At 41.8% G+C, this 20,957-nt stretch overlaps 1 protein-coding gene across 2 annotated transcripts in view; it reads right to left on the bottom strand.

Annotated features, from left to right (window-relative positions):
- LOC119187840 (ATP-binding cassette sub-family A member 2) overlaps window positions 1-20,957 on the bottom strand; it is a 255,259-nt gene that overhangs the window by 13,404 nt on the left and 220,898 nt on the right. For both annotated transcript variants that reach the window (XM_037435928.2, XM_075878770.1), the window contains 3 exons: window positions 10,262-10,365; window positions 8,867-9,059; window positions 237-374 (listed from right to left, as the gene is read on the bottom strand). In XM_037435928.2, the coding sequence (XP_037291825.2) occupies window positions 237-374; window positions 8,867-9,059; window positions 10,262-10,365 (435 nt within the window). The remainder of the gene's footprint in view (window positions 1-236; window positions 375-8,866; window positions 9,060-10,261; window positions 10,366-20,957) is intronic.

Below are 20,957 nucleotides of genomic sequence, written 5' to 3'. Positions count from 1 at the left end.
GGAGAATGCACCAGGCAACTGCAGCTCCTGGGTTATGAAATAAGGGTTCCACCCATGGACAAGCCTTCGAACTGGGAGTGCACTAGTGCACCAATAATGTTTCTCTCTCTCTCCCTATCTCTCTTATATCATGCACTTATTACAGCCAATGTGTGAGGATGTCAATATCAGAAAAATGTTGAAGACCAAAATGTAGTCCAATTGCACAAAAATACAACACAGAAAAGTCCACTTACATTGTCTAAAGTGTTTTGGCACACAGAATACTCTTCTATTGGAAGTTCTACAAGGGCTTGTTCCATCTGGCAGAATACATAAGCCAGGGATATGTTCTCAGACTTCAATTCATACTGAAGCATGTTGAAATGCTGCTCCTGCAATCAAGACAATGGTGCGACAAGTTACTAATATAAAAAAACTGTACAAGTAACTAAATAATTCTTATCATGTGAAAGTGCGAGAGCAGTAATTGTCACGAAATGAAGTGTGCCTGAAACGCTGTCACCTGAAGTGCACAATGCGAAAAGCAGAACAAGAAGCTTTAGAGCCATCTAATGAATTGCCCACCAAGCAGAACTCAACCACTTACAAAGCCGTTCATCACTGTCACCTATTGCAAACATGGTACAACATAATAGATGCACAGTTTTTAGCACACTTAACTACAGAGTGGTAGTCGTGGTGGCGGGGCAGAAGTTCAAATCCTAACTCTGGCCACTTACTTAGTTATGAAAAATATTATATTGTTCAGCCACAGCTTTCTGGCATGCTTTTTGATGATGGCGAGGTCATGCAATAAGGTAAGTGATGGTCTCACATTATTACTACAACATTGCTTCTACGAATGCTATTTCCACCATCACAGAAAACTTTATACAGTGCTAAAGCATTTGCATGTTCAATAAAGAAAATATGAAATATAAAACCTGTATGGTAAAACACCAAACTAAAACCGCACTGACGCACTTTCAACAAGAACACGAAAAAAATATTGTTGCGGTTTGGAGGAAGACAACGGGATTTATCACTGCCAGGGCAACCTCTGCGATCACTGTCAATACACCAACTCTGCAATCGTGGGTCTGGTTTCTTCCCGCGACAATATGTAAATTGTACATGAAAACTTGGCATTTCATAATACCAGCAGTAAGATGACTAATAGGACAAAATATTTAAAGCTCACTTTACTAAGTGGGTTTTAGGTAAGTCAGGCTCAATTTTGCTGCCTGATGGTTAGAGCAAACGTTAAACTTTTTTTTAGCAGTCCCGTCTGCAAATTGCACTAAATGAAACTTGTCATTTCAATTTTTATGCTGGTAACGGTCAGGGTAATAACACTTGTATTACTTTCTCACTTTCTGCAAAATCTTGGATATCAAAGCAACTGCGCAGAGTATCAAATTTCACAAGCAAATGTACGTGTGGTGTGTCTTCATGTGAATGTATTGACATCCTCTTTGCTTAAGACATCCCAAGCCACCTTCAGCTCAATGACTCGGTAACAATACGAAAACATCGACGGTGATCCATCTGCCATTCATCACAGATTCTAGAATACATTTTCAGTGGCGGCAATGGCAGATGAAAATACTGCTGACAGACAATGCTACATTAGTGATGTTGCGGTAGTTTTTGGTCACAGCTGCTGGAATGAGAAATGCAACAAACAGGAAGCTAGACCCTCAGGCATTATTCATGTGATCCTATGGAAGCTTCTTAAAAATGTTGTTTCAGAAAGTAATGGCCAGAAAAATGCAAACGAAAAATATCAATTATTCTGTAGTATATTTTTATATTGTATAATTAATAATATTTTAAAATAAAAGCATTGATCTAAATTTAAAAAGCAGCTCATCGCTGAATATCTGTGCTGCTGGACACCATCCCGCGCAAGAAAATTTCTTTGTCAGATATAACAACTGCTTCACGATGACACACTATTAGTAGTATTCTTTATTAGTAGTATTGTTAGTACTGTCATGCGTATAGTAAGTTTTCAGCCTATAAAGCTTGCACAAGCTTGAAAGTTCTTTGGAAAAACTACTAGTGAAGCAACTTTTTGTACCTATTTGCAAAAGCAGACACTACATTTTGACCTGTATTTGAGAGCCACCTGATGTGATGACAGCTGTTGTTCATATTTTACTAATATTTTTTTTGAGTGCCTTTACAAATAAATGCAAGGTCTCTTGCTTATGCTCAAGAGTATAGTCATATCTAACTGAATATTATGTTTAATTACAGCATCTCACCAAAAGAAACGAATCGGGTGCTCATCTACATCCAGTAGAACCTAATGTATAGTATACACTCAGATAGTAATTTGCATCCACATACAGTAAAGCCTCGTTATTTCGAAGTCACTGGGGCCGTAAGAAATTTTCGAATTAAGCAGGTTTTCGAATTAACAGAATATAAAAAAGGTGAAATGCAAAAAACTTGGAATTATTCGAAGTAATCATGGGCGGTCGTTTGCTGTGTCGGCTAGTTTTCGGCTCCAAGGTTATGTTTTCAGCTCCAAGGTTATGTTTTCCAGCAATACCTGGTATTAATTTTGCCGCAAACATGGAGTAACGGTGGGCCTAACTACTGCATTGAAAAAAAAAAAGTCACAGTCATTGAAACAAAAAGTCACAGTTTCACCAAAAGGTGATGCATTGAATGTGATAGCAACATATTCGAATGTTTTACGAAGCAAGGCTAGCATTTTTTGGAGCAATACTAATTGTAGTAAACATGCACTTGCTAAGTAACCAAGTTTCCTCCAGGGTGGCCACAGTAGATGACCACAACAAGGCCCATGCGTAGTGACGGCATTTATATACGAAGTGAGGCTGGCAGTCAATCAATTTAGATTCGATCTCACGCAGCTCTACAAAACGCTGGTTTAAGAGAACACGGCCGCTCCAGCTACACTTTTGGCACAGTTTTTTCATGTTGAGAGCGCAGCCCGTAGAAGCTCCCGCCTGCTGCGGGAGCACATGCCGCGCATTGATTGTTGCCGCAGTAGTGTGGCAACCACAAGCGTCCTACTCGTCTCGTTCGCTCACGAAATAAGCGCGCGCAGACGACCCCGGCTGCCACAAAGGCGATGCTCACTCTGCAGAAATAGGAGGCTGGCACATCTTTTCCTGTATATATATACATACATATACATATACGAGAATAACAGCTGCGGCGGTGGCGAAAACCAGCCGAGACTGTCCATATAATTGCTATCACAATAAAAAAAAAACGCTGTCGTAATAAACTGAAATGCATGCTTTTGAAAAACAAGACATCTTCACTGCAATACAGTAATGACACGCAGGCAGCATATCACTTGTTTCTCGCTGCGTCTGCAAATGGTCCCAATGTTGAGACCATTTGCCCATTTTTTTCGGGTGAAATAAAGAATTTAATAATAATAACAAGTGTGGTGGAATTCACGATGTGTTTTGGCTAAAAGACATGATCCTTGAACCTCTTGAACTTAGTTTTCGAAGTAGGCATTGCAGGCAAGAACTTTGCCAGCAGTGCAAGTGCTCAAATTGCTGGAGCAACCAGCAATCGGAGATTTGCATACATCGCGAATTCCACTAAATTTCCATTTATTAATTTCTTTACAATCCCAGAAAGAATGGGTAAATCATGATGCGCCGATGTTGCGAGAAACATGCAATATGCCTCCCGTGTGTCACTGCTGTATTGCAGTGAAACACATCTTGTTTTCTGCAAGCGCACAATTTGGTTGGTCACGAGACCGTTTTTTTTCCCTTTTATTGCAATAGAAATTGTATGAACACTCCCCGTTGAATTTTGCCGCTGGCGTCGGCATCGGCGTCGCCGTCACTCACCATATATGTATACGTATCTATATATATATGTAAACGCAAGAAAGAAAAATAATCGCGAGAAAAAAAAAACTGACGCGCAGAATCGAACGTGGGACCTCTGAATCGTGAATGCGAGGCGTTAACTACTGAGCCATGGAGGAGCACCTCCTTCAACATTCAAATGGCAAGCTATTTATATCTACCATTCTATTTCGAACAGGAAATAGTGAGGCTGGGGTGCCTCAGCCTTCACTTATTTGTATAAAATGTTACATATTTTACAGGTCATCATTCGCATACAGCTGATAGTCAAATCCTGCTACTATTTAAAATTCTTTCAACTTCCTTTGATCCAACAAGAAAAAATTACACAGGCCTTGTTGCAATTTAAAAAAAAAGTACTGTGAAGGTTAGTTGGGTAATGACAAATATAGCCATTCTTTTAAATATGCGATATACACTATTTGAATTCAATTCAAAATCATTTTACCAAAATCACTATTCACTTTTAATCTAAAATTCATTATTTGCACAAGCCTAATAAACATGCATATCAAGCGTGTTAGTTCAAAGCTTGCACTTATTTGTGCCTCCTGTATTCTCGTGTACTTCGTGTGTAACCATATTTTTCCTTCCGATTGTAAACCAACTTGCCCAGCATCAAGTTTTATTTATACAGTAAACGTTCAGCACAATCTATCTGGTCAATTGGTCTTATCGGTGGAACCAGGAGAAGAGAAGAGAGGTTGAATCTTTAATGTGAAACTATCTTTGCAAAAATCTCTGGGTTTTCTGGAATGTACTATCGCTGCTGCTGTGTGCCGGGTACTTGAAACAAATGACACAGAAAATCAGCTCCCTTCTTTGAACATTTATAAAGTTGATTCTGTGAAACCTTCCTGAGAATGTACCAGCAATTAAAACAAAAGTGTCATGCCAAACAAGAATGACTGACATGATGCAAAATGATGCTCTGCTGTATGTATACTACATTTGAACAAGAGACAAAGTCAAGAGTTTGGTGGAATCTCTCCTGGCCAGAGAAACACACTGAACAAAGAAAACACAGCACTGACCAAAGTAAAAATATATCATTAAAAAGACATTTTGTTTTTGTGAGCAAGGTTCCCATGTAGAAGCCAAAACCTCTTTTTAAGAATATATTTTTACTTTGGTTGGCACTGTGTTTCTGTGTTTCCATCGTTCAACAGGAGGCATGTTGAATTTAATCGCAGTTTTTTTTTTCTTTACAGCAAAAGCTGTTATGAGATCACAACTCGGGTTACGTGCGGTGCCGTAGTTGTGCACCGCCCCCGCTGCCACCACCACGCCACCGGCGTCCATAACCACTATCGCACGAAATAAGAAAAAAAAACCTAGTACCAAGGGCACAGTGGGACTCGAACCCAGGTCCGCTGCGTGCCTGCCCAGTATTCTACCACTGAGCTATTCCGGTGCTTGGGACTTATTTGAAAACTTGCCTTAGGCAGCTTTGATGTCGGGAAAGGAATTGCATTAATATAGTCAAATCTCATTAATTAAAACATGCTTAATTCGAACTTCCAGTTAATTGAAACTCACGATGAGGTCTCATCAAAGCTATGTGTATTCCAATGGGCGAAAACGCCCGGTAATTCAAACGCGCAAGCACTTGTGACAGTTAACTTGAACATACCGTGCTCCGAAAATGCTCTCAGCACCCCGCCCAATTCCGCGGCGGCACCTCCAACACCTCAACGCTACGCGCAAAGGAAAGGAAAAGGAAAGAAAAGGCTGTGATAGAATATTTGCTCTCTCTCTCAAATTACGATATGCGAGGCATTTGTGCCATGCTTCTCCCTTTCCTACCCCTGCCACGTAAAGACCCTTCTCCCAAACCGTTCTCTCAAGCACCGGTGCCACGCCTTTCCTTTCTGTCCCTGACAAGTAACCATTCTCCTTTCAACGATGCGTGAGAAAAGAGAGAGAAAAAAAAAACTGCCATGAAGTGTTGGTTTTCTCTCAAATTCCGATCTGCTTCACTCCGCATGGAGACACTTTTCTTTTCTTGTCACGTGCTGGCCACGCTGCAGCTTTGTCGCAGAGGGTACTAGATTGATTGATATGTAGGGTTTAACGTCCCAAAACCACCATATAATTATGAGAGACGCCATAGTGGAGGGCTCTGGAAATTTCGACCACCTGGTGTTCTTTAACGTGCACCCAAATCTGAGCACACGGGCCTACACCATTTCCGCCTCCATCGGAAATGCAGCCGCCCCAGCCGGGATTCAATCCCGCGACCTGCAGGTCAGCAGCCGGGTACCTTAGGCACTAGACCACCGCGGCGGGGTGCAGAGGGTAGTAGCGGAGATGCAGTCGTTTGTTGTCGTCGTCTATAGAGAGTGTCGCCGCTAGACATTGCTGCGCGCAACTTCTCTTGCCAGGAGAATTCTGAAGCTGAAGTAGCTATACTTTGTGAGCTGCGTGCGAAATTGATTGACTCGCTGCAAGGCAAACGCGAGCACATGCGCATCACCGATTACTTCAATTAATGACGAATGTCCTGTGATTTGTGAATAAATGTAAGTCTTCTGAAACTTCCCCCTCGTGTGTTAGCTCAATTAACAAAGATATAAGCTCAAGTATACGGCTCTTTGCTGATGATTGCGTAGTCTACAGAAAAATTCAGAAAGAACATGATGTCCTTGAATTGCAGGCTGATCTTGCACGTATTCATCAATGGTGCCTTAAGTGGCAAATGAAGTTAAACACAAATAAGTGCGTTCATGTGTGTTTTACAAAGAAGAAAAAAATATTTGATGCAAATTTTTGTCTAGGAGGAAATAAATTAGATAAAAAATACTCGTACAAATATTTGGGTGTATTGCTGTCGCATGATTGTTCCTGGAATGCACATGTGGATTATGTGGTTTCCAAAGCCGCGATAGCGTTGAATTATATTCAAAGGAATTTGAGATGTGCAGATCCTAACCTTAGAAGCACGGCCTACCTCACTTGTATTCGTCCAATCTTGGAGTATGCCTGTACTCTTTGGGACCCAACACAAACAGGTTTGATAAATAAATTAGAAAAAATACAAAACAGAGCAGCCAGGTTTGTTTTGGGTCGGTACGGACAAAAGCAGAGTTGTACCGAAATGAAAAAGGAGTTAAACTGGGAGTTACTGTCGTCCCGTCGCAAAAAATTGCGTTTGAAGCTTTTATACCAGATATTTCATAAAAAAACGGGACTAGACAGCGACACTTACTTAAAAAGACCAGATTACATATCTCAACGTACAGACCACATACACAAAATAAAGCCGTGCCGGGCCAGGACGAACCTGTATTCAAACTCGTTTTTTGTTAAAACTATTAACGAATGGAATTGTTTGACATCTAAGCAAGTGTGCAGTGTTAATGAAGATGTATTTTTTTCAACTTTGTAACCCCCCTGCTGTAACGCCTCTGGCAAAGCGGGGATATGTATGAATAAAGAATAAAAAGAATAAAGAATGCACATGTGTCACTGCATGGGGAGCCCTCCGTTTACTTAGCTTTCAATAATTCGAACTTCTTGTAATTCAAACAAACTTTCGGGCCCCTTCGAGTTCAAATTATTGAGATTTGACTGTATGAGTAATAAAGCATTTTAGAACAGCAAAAGAACAATCAGGCATCACACAATGCGAATAGCATAACGAGTGGGTCATCCAATGCTCCAACCCATTACAAAGCTTGTTCTTGATCCCCTATTAACTGTGGCGCATACCCACTTAAGGCATAATTCTTCATTGTCGTCAGCCACTACTAGAACAATTGGCACAACATTCCTTGCAAGTATTTAGCTGATACCACTCTCCTCAGAAGAATGATGAAAGACAGCAGAGCGAATGCCCGCCTACTACCCAGGAATTATTATTATTGTCGTAGTGGGTACCCAGCAAGTGTGCTTGCAGCAGTTACCTAATGAGTATTTATAAAAGGCTCAGAAAGGCCCCTTTTCTAGCTTTCTTTGTGACTGCGCTGCGCTTTCCCCGCAGGCCTGGCATTTTTCGTCCGTTGTAAGTAGTCACATACACAAATAGTATATATAAAAATATTACATGCATGAGAATGCAGAGCCCTCCCTCCATTAAATAATGTACTGGCTACAACACTGATTAGTCTCATCCCACACACCATTGATAAGTGACACTGGTAACTCCCCTGTCAGCATTTTGCAATTATCATAACACATCTGGTAATTGCCATGGTGGTACTCCTGCTATGCAACAGAAATTGTCTCGTGTGCTTGACCGAGTTAGCAGAACTGCTGCAAGACCTTCATCTACACAGCTCATCAAAGTTAATGGTACCTGGAAGTTTGGTTTCTTTCAGCTTTCCACATGCTCCATGGCAGCTGTGATGTGAAGTTATATGGTGCAGCATAAAACCCTAAATGTTTTGCCAGTTTGCAAGTTTTTTTTGTTACTGAAATTAATATTTTCAGACTACTTAATTACTTTACATCAAACATTTTCTAGGTTACTGCCATGTAAAAAAATGAATTGTGAGGACTGCAAGTTACATCAAAAATTGAACTTCAACATAATAATACCTTTATTTAAAGAAAGTAAAGAGTTTTCAAACTTTTTGCGTATGCACGCTTTGGGTCAAGCAAGAGCGAAGAGTTTTTAAATCGGATCTGCGACACTTTGGACACTCTCCCTATTCTAGGACACTCTAGTCTTGGCCAAGAGTCATTACTTCAGTGGGTGCCGTCACGTTTGTCTAACGCAAAGCTTTTGGGGCAGGCTTTGGGGTTCCCACTAAATTTGAGAAATATTGCCTCCAACACAAAACCAAAACCCTGTTTGGGTCTCGCACATGTGCAGTGGACTTGACGCTATTTCTTTGGGGCCCCTATTCGAAGACTCCCAAGTAAGTCTTGCACCAAAATACTCATGCCATAGCCAAGATTTGATCCCGCGACCTTCAGATCAGCAGTCAATTACCATTACCACAAGACCACCATGATTGGTTGTCTGATATACAAGACTGAAATGCAGTTATTAGAGGTACACAAACCTTGAGCGTGGCATTATGGAAGACTCTGTGGAACCACGCAGCAACGGCATCATGGGATGTTCCTCTTGTTCTGACAGTAATACAGTAGCCTTCCCCAAAACGATTCTTCAGGTGTTGAATGCTGCCCAAACACTTGAAGTGGCCATTGACCATAATGGCCAGCCTTGTGCACAGGGCTTCACATTCTTCCATGCTGCATAAGAAAAACTTTTAATCATTTAAAAGAAATGAACAAAAAAACATCTGAGAAATGCTACTGGAATGCCATAGAGCACTATGTAAAGATGGATTTAGTCCATTCATGGCTTGCTAAGCAAATCTAATTATTAAAAAAAGAAAACAAGTGCAGCAACTTTTAAGAAGTAGCACTTAGGACCACGGATGTCTTGACACTCAAGACCTACAAGTAACCACAGCACAATATTTGCACCGTCTAATTTGTATTGTGAACATATACCTAGTTGTCACATCTATTTGTAGTTGTACTACTGTTGAAGTTATAATGAACAAATAATAATAATAATAATAATAATAATAATAATAATTGCATAGGGTACAATAGTTTAAGCTCCCAAATGCACAATGCTCAAATGTTAGAAACAAAGAAATAATGAAGAAATTGTCCCTGTTGACATGTAAATTACTTCCCACCTATTTCTCCTCTGTCAGTAATAATATATGCACTATAACCGGGTCTGAGAAATGCATACTCTCGTAATAAAACAGATTTCATGCTGTCATGTGTAATGGAGTGAATGAGATACTACACAGAGCCAGAAATAAAAACCAACATCCTTAATTAGCAATTGTACATGGGATAGTCGTTGCAAGAAAGACAACATACAGAAGAGAGCAACGAAGGGCTAGATGATGAGTGAAAATGTCTATAATCTCCCTAAAAAAATTAAGCTAAACGTTCAGTCTGACAAAGAATAATGACACAATTAGGGTATGGAAAAAGTGTCAGAAGCAAGAAATTTACAAAGTTGATTTGGCTTTCCTTTAGTAAAAACTATTTGGGTAACTTTTACACCCACTGCCATGTGATTATCTCCATCAGCGCAGTACTGACAACCTATGAACACCTTTTGAGATCTTTGTTGAAAATGTGTGAAAAAAAAAAAAAGAATAAGCCTACCATAAAAATTGTCATCTCATAAAATGTATGAGCCCATTTCTTTATGTACTTTAGTGAAAATAAAATGTGTGTCTGTAGCGCATAGCTTTTCCTAAATTCTATCAAATTGTATTTTTTGATCTGCATGCAACCAGGAAACTACACAACGATTTCTGAGGTAAGACGTAGTAACAATACATGGCAATCACCCAAGCACATTACACTACATTCAGCCGAAGCAAAACAGCCCAAAATGCTAAAAAACCTATTATTCTAACCTGTGAGAGGTCAGAATCACTGATCGGCCTCCTCGCACTAGGTCTTGAATCAAGTCCCAAAGGAATCGCCGTGTGTACGGGTCCATGCCTGTGGTAGGTTCATCCTACAAAGACAAAATGTAGTAGGCAAGACTTTGTCTACAATAACTGAAAACAAGTAGTAGTAGTATTTTATATCATCAAGAGGAGAAAGGAAGAAAGAAGGAAAGAGCCGCAGGATATCACAATTGTATCACTTCTCAATGGACATTAAAGTTCTGATGTGCCATAGAAAACATGTAAGCTAAGTTGCAGAATAAGTGAAACTTGCAATAAAAAAATTCATGAGCCATTCCACTCTGTGAAGGTGGATAACCGGCAAAGCTCTATAGCACACAACACAAAGAATTAAGGAGACAAAGAATTTTGATGAAAGCTATAGACACATTATTGAGTGCGAGGCAAATACTGGAGGTGCGAGCTCTGCAATCACTGTGACGTGCAGGGTTGGATCACGTGATCTAGACTCGCTCTGGCGAAGGAAAGCTGGCGGTTGAATGCATTGCTTTAAACAGCGACTTCAAGGTGTTTTCATTTTTTTAACAGCATTGTATTGCTCCGACTTCATCTGTGCAGACTTCTGCAGAGTACACAATGCAGAAAGTTGCAGTAAACATTACCGGCGGCGTGAAACAGCACACTACGTATGCGATGCCACTGTCGAGCCGCAGGCAGTGCTACTGTCACCTCTCTCTTTCTTTGTTGTTGTGGTTATTATTTCAAGCCCATGGGATTAAAATGAGCACAGACCACAAATGTTCAGATAAAAGCAGAAAGTTTCGGTTTTTGCACAGGAGCCTTGTTCAGAATTAAAAATGAATGTGCACAGTTTATGTGTATTTTAAAATGGAACTCTGAATTGTCAGAGAGTCAGGATATAGCCTGGAAGTCCAGTTTATTTCCCTTTGTTTTCAATATTTTTACCCTATTCAGGTCTATTTCGTGGTCAGTTGCTTCTGCGTATTCCATCAGCCCATTCAACAAAACCTTCTTTCTTAGATGATATATGTGCGCTCTAGTCTATGCTAATGCTTACTTCTCTCCTAGTTAACTTTTACCGCAGTCTGTGCCACAACCACCCTTTCGGGGCATTCGTTCCTATGTGTGTACCTGACGACGCGGGTTTCCATCCGCCAGTGGTGTATCCAGGGAGTAACACACCAAGCCCATGCCCCCTCCCTCCCTGATAATTTTTCTGTAGTATATAGCGCACAAAATAACGGTCACCTCACCTGCCTGCCTGGCCCCCAGTTCTAATAAAAATAATGCCCCCTCCCCCAAAGAAAAAAAACATTTTGCCAACGCCCCTGCCATCTGCGACTTCAGCTTACTGGGTTCCTTGCTTATAGATTCCGTCTGTAGAATGAGCCCATAGCCACTGTCACCTCCTCCTAATGTTGTATTGATCTACAGACATAAACATGGTCTGCTTCGAAAACTGACTCGTCTTCGAAGAGCTGCCGTGAAATACCACACAACTTATGAATGATACTGCAAAAAAAAAAAAAAGACTTGGACACAAGCAATTTTACTGAATCATGAAATTGCCATTTAGATCACAGTACACAAGACCTCGCAGCATGCTCAAGGGAGTAAAATGATACGGCTAGCTCATCACATTTTTTAAATCACGATTTACCCCTTTTTAGATAGCTCTGGAACTGAACCAATCATTCATAATTTTCACCCATGTGTGGAACCTGTGACCACCGTAGAAATTTTGTGCAATAGATACTAGGAGCATGCCACAGAGAAAAGTTACAACTCTGAATGAGGCACGCACGCTTGTAATTCTCACGTTTGCGCTCAATCATAATTTAAAGGTTGCGGCTACATGTGGCTGTAAGATTGCTGTGTTGCTTCCCACAAAGCGGGGAATATGCTTGCACTGTGCATCATATGGTTTTGTGTGATAAACATAAAAGTATATTGCGCATGCTTGTCATATCAACCGCGGCCTGTCTGTGGATGCAAACCTACAATGAATGAAGTAGCGTAGTTCCGCGCATTTACTGCAGCAAACATAAGTTTGTTTACCGGTAATACCTATTTGATGGTTCGATTCAACACAGAATGAGTCGTAACCCTTTACAGAGGCAGCGTACTCGGCCGCCGTTGTTTTTTTATATAGCTGGTCATAGCCGACGATGCCGGCAGTCAGGCATTGTGAGAAGCGCAACACTTTTCCAGGGAAGTTATTTAGCACTTTGTACTGTCAGGAAAGAAGCTGTAGCAGTATTTTACTAATTTTGTTGAGAATAATAATAATAATACAAGAATAATATAATAATAAAAAAAAGACGCAAAAGCGGTTGCGGGCTGCGCGCGAGAAGGCAGCGGAGCAATCCAACTACACTATATACGTCACAGGGATGCCTCTGCATGCTGGCGCCACGGTATGTCCTCGGGCCCAATATTGTCTTGAGTGGTGGCAGCAGCCATTGCAACAAAAAGTGTGTAAACACACCCAAATATATTCTTTATAGATGGTCATTACTAGTCTTCGTTAATGCATTGCTCCTCAGGAGTGGGCATACACGTGGCCTTCGCATAATAGAAAGCAGTGAAATTCAATATTGAGAACCATAGGTTGTCTGAGACTGAGACAATGATGGAAAGAAGGAAGGATAATCAAGGCCACTTTTCCACGCTTGCTCTGACCCCGAGGAGGAGGGCTGCATCAGAAACCCTCCTTTCCCACTTTGCTCTAGCTCTGAGCAAGCCGCGATATCCATTTGATTCTGTTTTTAGTTCTGTTAACCTCACATTTAGGAGAAGGTTTTGCTATGTGAATGACTTAAAATCTGGTATCCTAGCCACAGACCATTTCAGTGCAAAAAAGTGCAATTAAAATAGGAAACAAAATGATATGAACTGATGAATAAATTTACTTGTGAAAGTGCAAAGATGTCACTAGTGGTATTACTACAAATTTTGGCAGTTGTTGTGCATTATTTAATGAATGGCAACAATTATGTAGATATCAAACAGCAAATGAAACTCTAATCTCCTGTTGTGTATTGAATTTGCAGAAGCTGTACAAAATTAAGTGCTTCATTTCGTTTTGACAAGTTTTTTGTACTTCAAAAGACCCCTCACCAACTTGCACTTAAAGGAGAGAAAATGCTTTCTCTTTGCCTTCAATACCCTTCATAGAGGTGATACCTCCTCTTTACCACTTATTTGTTAAAAGCACATGTACAATGTCAGCACTAAGCGTTAAGCCTATCAAAATTTTGTGCATGTCTACTATAAACTTTTATTTCTGCTTGCGCAGTTGGAAACACAAAATGAAGTGAAATCAGTAGATTGCGTATGTCAGTCAAGCGAGACAGGAAAGAAAAGATGGGCTACTGCATGGAAAAGAAATGAAGGAGACCATTCACATCTGACATTTCGCATATATGAACAAATAAAGAGTATGTACTATATAGACTTCATGGATCACTGTTTTTGAGTCACGAAGTGCACCAGAAAGATGTGAAATGCTAGGAGAGAATAATGCCCCTTTTTTTATGTTTTCGAAGGTTACTTAGGGGCCATTAAAGTATTACGATAGGTATGCAGCCACACTCCCTACAATGATGCTGCATTTAACACTGCGGGGTCTCGATGTGGGGAGCAGCACCACGGTTGTTTCTCGTGTGGGTCCCCGGTGCACGGCACCACGGGCTGTCTGTCGGGGGTCCTTGCGGTGAGTCAGGCGTTGGCGAAGCCACCTTGTGTGTGTTATTGTGTTTGTTATGTTGTTGAGTGTTGTGTAATTTTGTGTAAGGATGTTTTAGCATGTTGAGCACAAATGATGTTATAGTAATTTGGCTGACGATATCGTTGATCGAAAGTAGTGAAATAAATGTGTGTTTGGCTTGGTTCGTTTCGACTGCGTCTGCTGTCTCCGTTCATTCCAAGAGCAAGGTGGCGCTCTCCACATCGAGATCCCACAATACTAAAAATGCCATGGTTATATCTGGTATTCATTACAAAAAGTGAATACGATCAAACATTTGTGATAAGGTTTGTGTAGATTAAATGCAAGCATGGTGCTTCCGACAGGCTTGCGAACCTTCTCTGTAGAATATGAAGGCCTTTTAGTGGCTTGTCATGCTAATACACTTGAAACCCTTTATAAGAGACACCACTGTGCTCAGCATTCAAAGAGGTGTATGAGTTTTAAGAAATGTCAAACTTGCACTTTTGTATTAAATATGTGACTGATTGATTTGTGGGGTTAAACGTCCCAAAACCACCATTTGATTATGAGAGACGCCGTAGTGGAGGGCTCCGGAAATTTTGACCCCCTGGGGTTCTTTAACGTGCACCCAAATCTGAGCACACGGGCCTACAACATTTCCGCCTCCATCGGAAATGCAGCCGCCACAGCCGGGATTCGATCCCGCGACATGCGGGTCAGCAGCCGAGTACCTTAGCCACTAGACCACCGTGGCGGGGCGAAAAATATGTGACTAACAAAACTTTCTAGATAAACTGACTCCATCGATTGAAGCGTTTTCTTTTTTTACTTTTTTGCAAGTAAATAACCAAGCTTTTCTAAATTAGTCAGCATCAGTCATTTAGAGTCACAGTTCTATGCAAATCTCACTATTTTGCTACGTGGACAATTCAGCTAGCAATTATCAAAAACTGCCGTAAAAACCGATATGTAGGTCAAAAAAGAGAAAACGCAATAAAAAGTCGACCCTCGTCTTATATGCCAGTCATTGGCAGAAAAAACTGTGAAAAAACTGCGTCTATTCAAATAGGTCGCGAAAGTTCGGGCAAAAAGCGGTTCAGAAGCTATTGCCAGCAACATCAGCATGGGGATTTATGGGAGCTGTGATTGAAGCGTGACTATGTATGGAGGGAATAAACACTAAAAGTGAAGAACCAAGTTTTATTCAAAGTCAAAGCAATTCCTATGTTTTACAAATGACATTTCTTTCTCCCAACAACACTATGTAGGTGTAATGACCAAAGAAATTAAGACAGTTTTTGATTATTACGAAAAATCTTTTTTCTAGCGCTCTCTGCTCACGCTGTTAATACTAAGTGCAGCCCTTCTATTCCACGGAAAGGTACTCTCGTAAAATTCGTCTGCGATGCAACACACCCCCTGTACCTGTAAAGTTTCAGTGTTCCACCCTTGCTTGCGTTCTCTGCCGTGCGCGAAATTGTGAGGTGTATTTTATCGTTGGTGAATGTCTTGAATGCAGTGTCTAATGGGCAGCAGAACGATGTGGATGACAATTAATGTTGAGTGTTAGCGTCGGTACCAGCGGTAACGACATGCTGTGTGCAAGGATGCAGCAGCAACAAATTTATGCCTGGCAACACATGTCTTCTCGATAAGAAACAAGGACAATGATTCGGAATGCACTGCTCGCTGGACTTTCATGCATCAGTATTCCTTCAGCCTGGTTTCTTTTTTGAGCATGCAGTGCCAGCGATTATTCGGGTTATCGGTGAGCATATCACCAAGTTATCTATCGCGCTACAATTCGCACGTCTGCATTCGCATACATAGCAGTAATTTATTGGATCATAATGCAAAATAACGTAATGCATGTAGTGTCCATAGACTTTTTTGTGCTTATTACTATTGTGTGTGGCCTGCCGCGGTGGTCTAGTGGCTAAGGTACTCGGCTGCTAAGTCGCAGGTCGCTGGATTGAATCCCGGCTGGGGCGGCTGCATTTCCGATGGAAGCGGACATGTTGTAGGCTCGTGTGCTCATATTTGGGTGCATGTTAAAGAACCCCAGGGGGTCGAAATTTCCGGAGCCCTCCACTACAGCGTCTCTCATAATCATAAGGTAGTTTTAGGACGTTAAACCCTACATATCAATCATCAACCATTGTGTGCAGTGTAATAAATTTGAGTTATTATGACCATTAAATAAATCTTAAATGACATAATTTTGACATGACAAGGAGTGATTTCTTCTTGTTATAACTGAAGAACACAAGCATTGTGCACGCTAAAGAACCTGCGTATGCGTAAAGCAAATAAGCAACGCTGCAGGTATGACAGGCACACGCTGTTGGTTGCTTTAATTATTCTGCGGAAGATGCTACGAATGCCAAATAAAAGTTCAAATAATAAGTTTCCTTTTAAAGCGGGGGCATTGATTGATATGTGGGGTTTAACATCCTAAAACCACAATATGATTATGAGAGACGCCGTAGTGGAGGGCTCCAGAAATTTTGACCACCTGGGGTTCTTTAACATGAACCCAAATCTGAGCACACGGGCCTACAGCATTTCCGTCTCCATCGGAAATGCAGTCGCCCCAGCCAGGATTCGATGTCGCAACCTGCGGGTCAGCAGCCGAGTACCTTAGCCACTAGACCACCATGGCAGGGCTAAAGCCGAGGCAATGTGAACGGTAGTACACTTAAACATCACTATCTAATCATATGTTCGTATTATATCAGCTGGCATTGACTAGAAGCGCACTCGTGGAGAACTCGCCAGCAATTTCCTTAGCACTTGTCCTAAGCGATCAGGGCCCACGCAAAGTAAACTGCGATTAAATTTCACTTTAGTGCACACAAAAAGACACAAAAAGAGGTCACTCATTTACCAGCTATTGCATCACATCTGCTTTATTTTTTTTTCCACAGAAAGTGTTCCCTCTTCAAAGATGGTGCTAAGCCCCACGAGCTGCTGATCAGCCACCATTTTCTGAACGTATAAACTTCTATGAAACCTTTGCTACCAGTTTTATCTTGGCTGAAGTTGAAAGCCTCCATTGCCATCGTGAGCATCAGCAGTGGCTCCGTTGGGCAAGGCTAGGCAAGGCCTACAGTGTTCTAGCAACGCCATTTTGTCTCAGTTATCAGCTGTCATTCGGCCGTTTTCTTTTTTCTTCAGAAATGAGTGGTACATAGTCGACGGTAGTTTACAATAGGCTTTAAGAAAAAAAGTTATTGAGTATGCAAGAAGCACATGGCAACCTGGCAGCACAACCAGAATTCAGTGCCTTGAAGAAAAGCTTCCGATACTGGAGGAGCCAAAAGCAGCGCATGCCATCCTGCAGCAACTAAAAAAAAAAAAACCTTTCGTGGATAAGATGCTGTGCACCCCGAACTGGAAACGCTACTTGCCGAATTTGTCCGAGAGCTGCGTGCAAGGTCGCTACCTATAACAGTGAAGTGCATCCGCGTGAAAGATCTCAAGATAGCGCGCGACTCTGGGCTCACAAGGGTGCAATTCAAGGGATCGCCATTGTGGGTGCGCCAATTTATGAAGCGGAAGGGCTTTGCGCTGAGGCGGCGTACTTCTGTCTTTCTGCAGATGTAGCATCAGTAGCGCATTGAATGGAACGGAGGACAATGCACTTAGGGACGTTACTAGTGAAAAAGAGACGTCATTGGACTCAAGTTTGCAAGAGTCTGAGTGACAGCACTTGGCAGCATTTTGGCGTTCAACTACATACGAATAGTGTCTAAATAAATATAAATGCCACCTCAGTGCAGCTGGTTGTGTAGTGTATTTACCAAGGTAAGGGTGCGACTTAGCACTTTGTGATTTTTAAATATTTTTTTTTGGAGATTCAATGTTTGGGGGGTTGACCTATATTTCCTTAACATCAACATCACTTGTAACATCAAGAATGGTCGCGATGGTTCCTTCGCCTTGCAATGCAGCATGTGTGGCTGCAAACCACTTTTGCATGATACGATTATTGTTGAAAAAAAAAACCAAATAAAACAACAAATGATATCATCGAGGCAGAGAGGATTTGTAGATTAGGGCTGAACTGCGTCAGCACTCCCTCTCTCAGGCTGTCAAAAAGAATTGTGTTTTTTTAGAATGTAAAATTCTCGCTCATGGCAGTTTGTGAACTTCTAGAATTATTTGTTTATTTTTTCACATTTCGAGAATATACATGCGTAGGCTTTCTGAAATAAATTTTGTTAGAAGTTAGCGCACGTTTCGCCCATTTTCTTTCGCAGTCTATGCTAATCATAACAGACCCACATACCACAGACTTTCGGATACAACGAACCATTATTCAGCCTAAGTTTGGTCTGTGTATTGAATTAACAAAGCAAAGTATGCTTTTAACAGATTGCAATATAATGCACTATTGCAAAGTTTGCTTTTAGCAAATCATGATATAATGCGCTATTCGCTACAGTGCACGAAATCAGCGACATTTTTTTTTAATTGGGCGCATAAAGCATACTTTTGCCGTGTTGATGTGGGCTCACAAAAGACTTGATTAATGCTGCCCTACACACTAAAGTGACAGTAAACTTAAATTGCGGCTGGCAACATTGCTGGCTTCTGGCTAAGCCAGTCCGAGAGCATGCAGGTTCAAGCAGTTCATGTGTTCCAGCTGACCGAAATGCAGCGCAAAGTGGTTGCATCATCACTCAAGGGTGCTCACCTATCTTTTATCACTTCCTTTTCAAGCTAAAGGCAAATAAAAAGTTTTTGTCTGTGCTTTTTGAAGTTTGTCACTCATTGCAGTAATGTTGTTTGGCATCACTACTAAAGTTTTGATTATGGGCAGTACCAGCGCACAAACTCACGGGACGAAGAAAAGAGACACAAACAAGCATAGCAAGAATAGCCACGTGCGACAGCGCTTGTTTGTGTCTTTTTTCTTCGTCCCGTGAGTTTGTGCGCTGGTACAGCCCATAATGTATCACCAACTAGCCCAACTATCAGTCCTGCTAAAGTTTTGAAAGTAAGTTGTTCTGGTGCTTCAACTAGATAAGTTTTACAGTCAAATCATTACACTAAGGTGAGAGGTGTTTTGGTGCTGATTAATTCAGGACTTTCAGATGAGCTTCGAATCGTTCAGTGAGCCGTGGAGGCCACACGAGAGCACCAGCTCCCTGTGGAACTGCTTTCCCGTCCGCACAAATAAAGAACTTATGCCTAGCCAATCAATACAAGTGGCTGAAAAAGTATGCTAGAAATGCTTAATCATCGGGCTAAGCTTTGCAGCTATGCAGGAGCCACATAACGTCCCTGCAGCTACTGTAACAGAACTCACTCATTAAAAGGACCCTGAAACGGTCTTTTTCAAGTTTTGTGAGCACTTAGGCTAGATCATCATCAAATCATCTACACCACAAATTTAGCGAAATGCATGTACCAAGGCCGCTACAGACAATTATATCTAAACCTTCCTTCCCACCCCTGCTTTGCCTCCTCAACCTATGAGACACATTGGAATCCCTGGCAATTACAGCAATCTCATAAATGTTCTCAACAGTTTGAGCGTGGCCCAGTCATGGCCTCCGAGATTGCACGCCTACAGGTTGTGTGCAATTTCAGAGGCCACAGCCCAGTCACCTAGCAGCACACACGCCATCCAGCAACAAAGATGAAGATTGTGGAGTAGTTGATATCTGCTCTAACAGGGGCCCCCACCCTACCAGCCGATCTATTTGATTCTCCTGTACGATGGCAACTTGCAAAGGCAAGTGAACAAAAAAAAAAAAATTGAAAACAATCACTGATTGTTACTCACCCCTGAAGGCACCTGGTGGTGCCTTCAGGGGTGAAGCTACAGTTGCAGGCACATGAATCGTATCATTGACAGCACAGCTAGAGTGCGACACTCACTGCAGCAACGAGCTGAAGCAATTATGCTCGCCAGATACCTCACAAACACTATGCGATGTTGCACACAGCTTTACAAATCATCGATTGCTAGATATGTGGTACACAACACAGCTAGGGTAATTCATTGAGTTCAGGGAAATAAAAAAGTCACAGTTTTGCCAAAAGGGTGAAGCAATGAATGCGATAAAAACACATTCGAATGCTTTACGAAGCAAGGCTAGCATTCGATCGCACGTAACTCTACAAAACGCTGGTGTAAAGGCACGTTTACACTAGAGCGACACGACACTGACCCAACCCCGACGAAGACATGAGGGAGACACAAACTATCAGCCGATGAGTCGCCCGCTGACGAAGTCACCAGACCCCAAGGTCACACTAGGCCGACGACGACAAAGCCTCAAAAGACAGCATGTCGTCATGGTGTAACATATTGACAGACCGAAAACACCAGCAAAACACTACGGCAGACCTGTTATCAGCGTGTCATTGGGAAATCTGCGGCTGAGTGAAAATTTGCCCATGTGATTGCTTCAAATGACCACAAAGGGGGAAATCTTGGGGGAGATACCAATGCCCCCTTCAAGACTTCCACGGCATTTGAATAGGCATTTTGCACACCCCACGGAAGTCTTTTTTTTTGCTTCCTTTTTGTGTATCCCCACCCCTGTCCCTCAATTGTGGCGATTGTGGTGGGGGCTGCACCACATAGCCGGAGAGGGACAATGGCAGAGCAGGGAGCATGGCTAAAAATGAGGTGCAGGTGTGCAAGTTTAGTCAGTGTCGTTGCACGTGCCTCCAGTGTGACTACAGAATTGGCCAATGCATGGTTGTGAGCATGACAAGGCACGGACGGAGTCTTCCAGAGACCATCGAATCACTGTTTATGTTTTTGTGTAAATGTGACACTGACAAGACAAAAAGACACCCCCAAAGACCATCGGCAGACCAAAATCGGTGTCGTGTCTCTCTAGTGTAAACGTGCCTTAAGAGAACATGGCCGCTTCGGTACACTTTTGGCACCGTTTTTTTAGTGTTGAGAGCGAAGCCCGTAGAAGCTCCTGCTTGCTGTGTGGG

This window comes from Rhipicephalus microplus, chromosome X, assembly GCF_043290135.1.
Source record: "Rhipicephalus microplus isolate Deutch F79 chromosome X, USDA_Rmic, whole genome shotgun sequence".
NCBI classification, from domain to species: domain Eukaryota; kingdom Metazoa; phylum Arthropoda; class Arachnida; order Ixodida; family Ixodidae; genus Rhipicephalus; species Rhipicephalus microplus.
The sequence above is the reverse complement of the archived record's forward strand: the minus strand, read 5'-3'. Positions and strand labels throughout refer to the sequence as shown.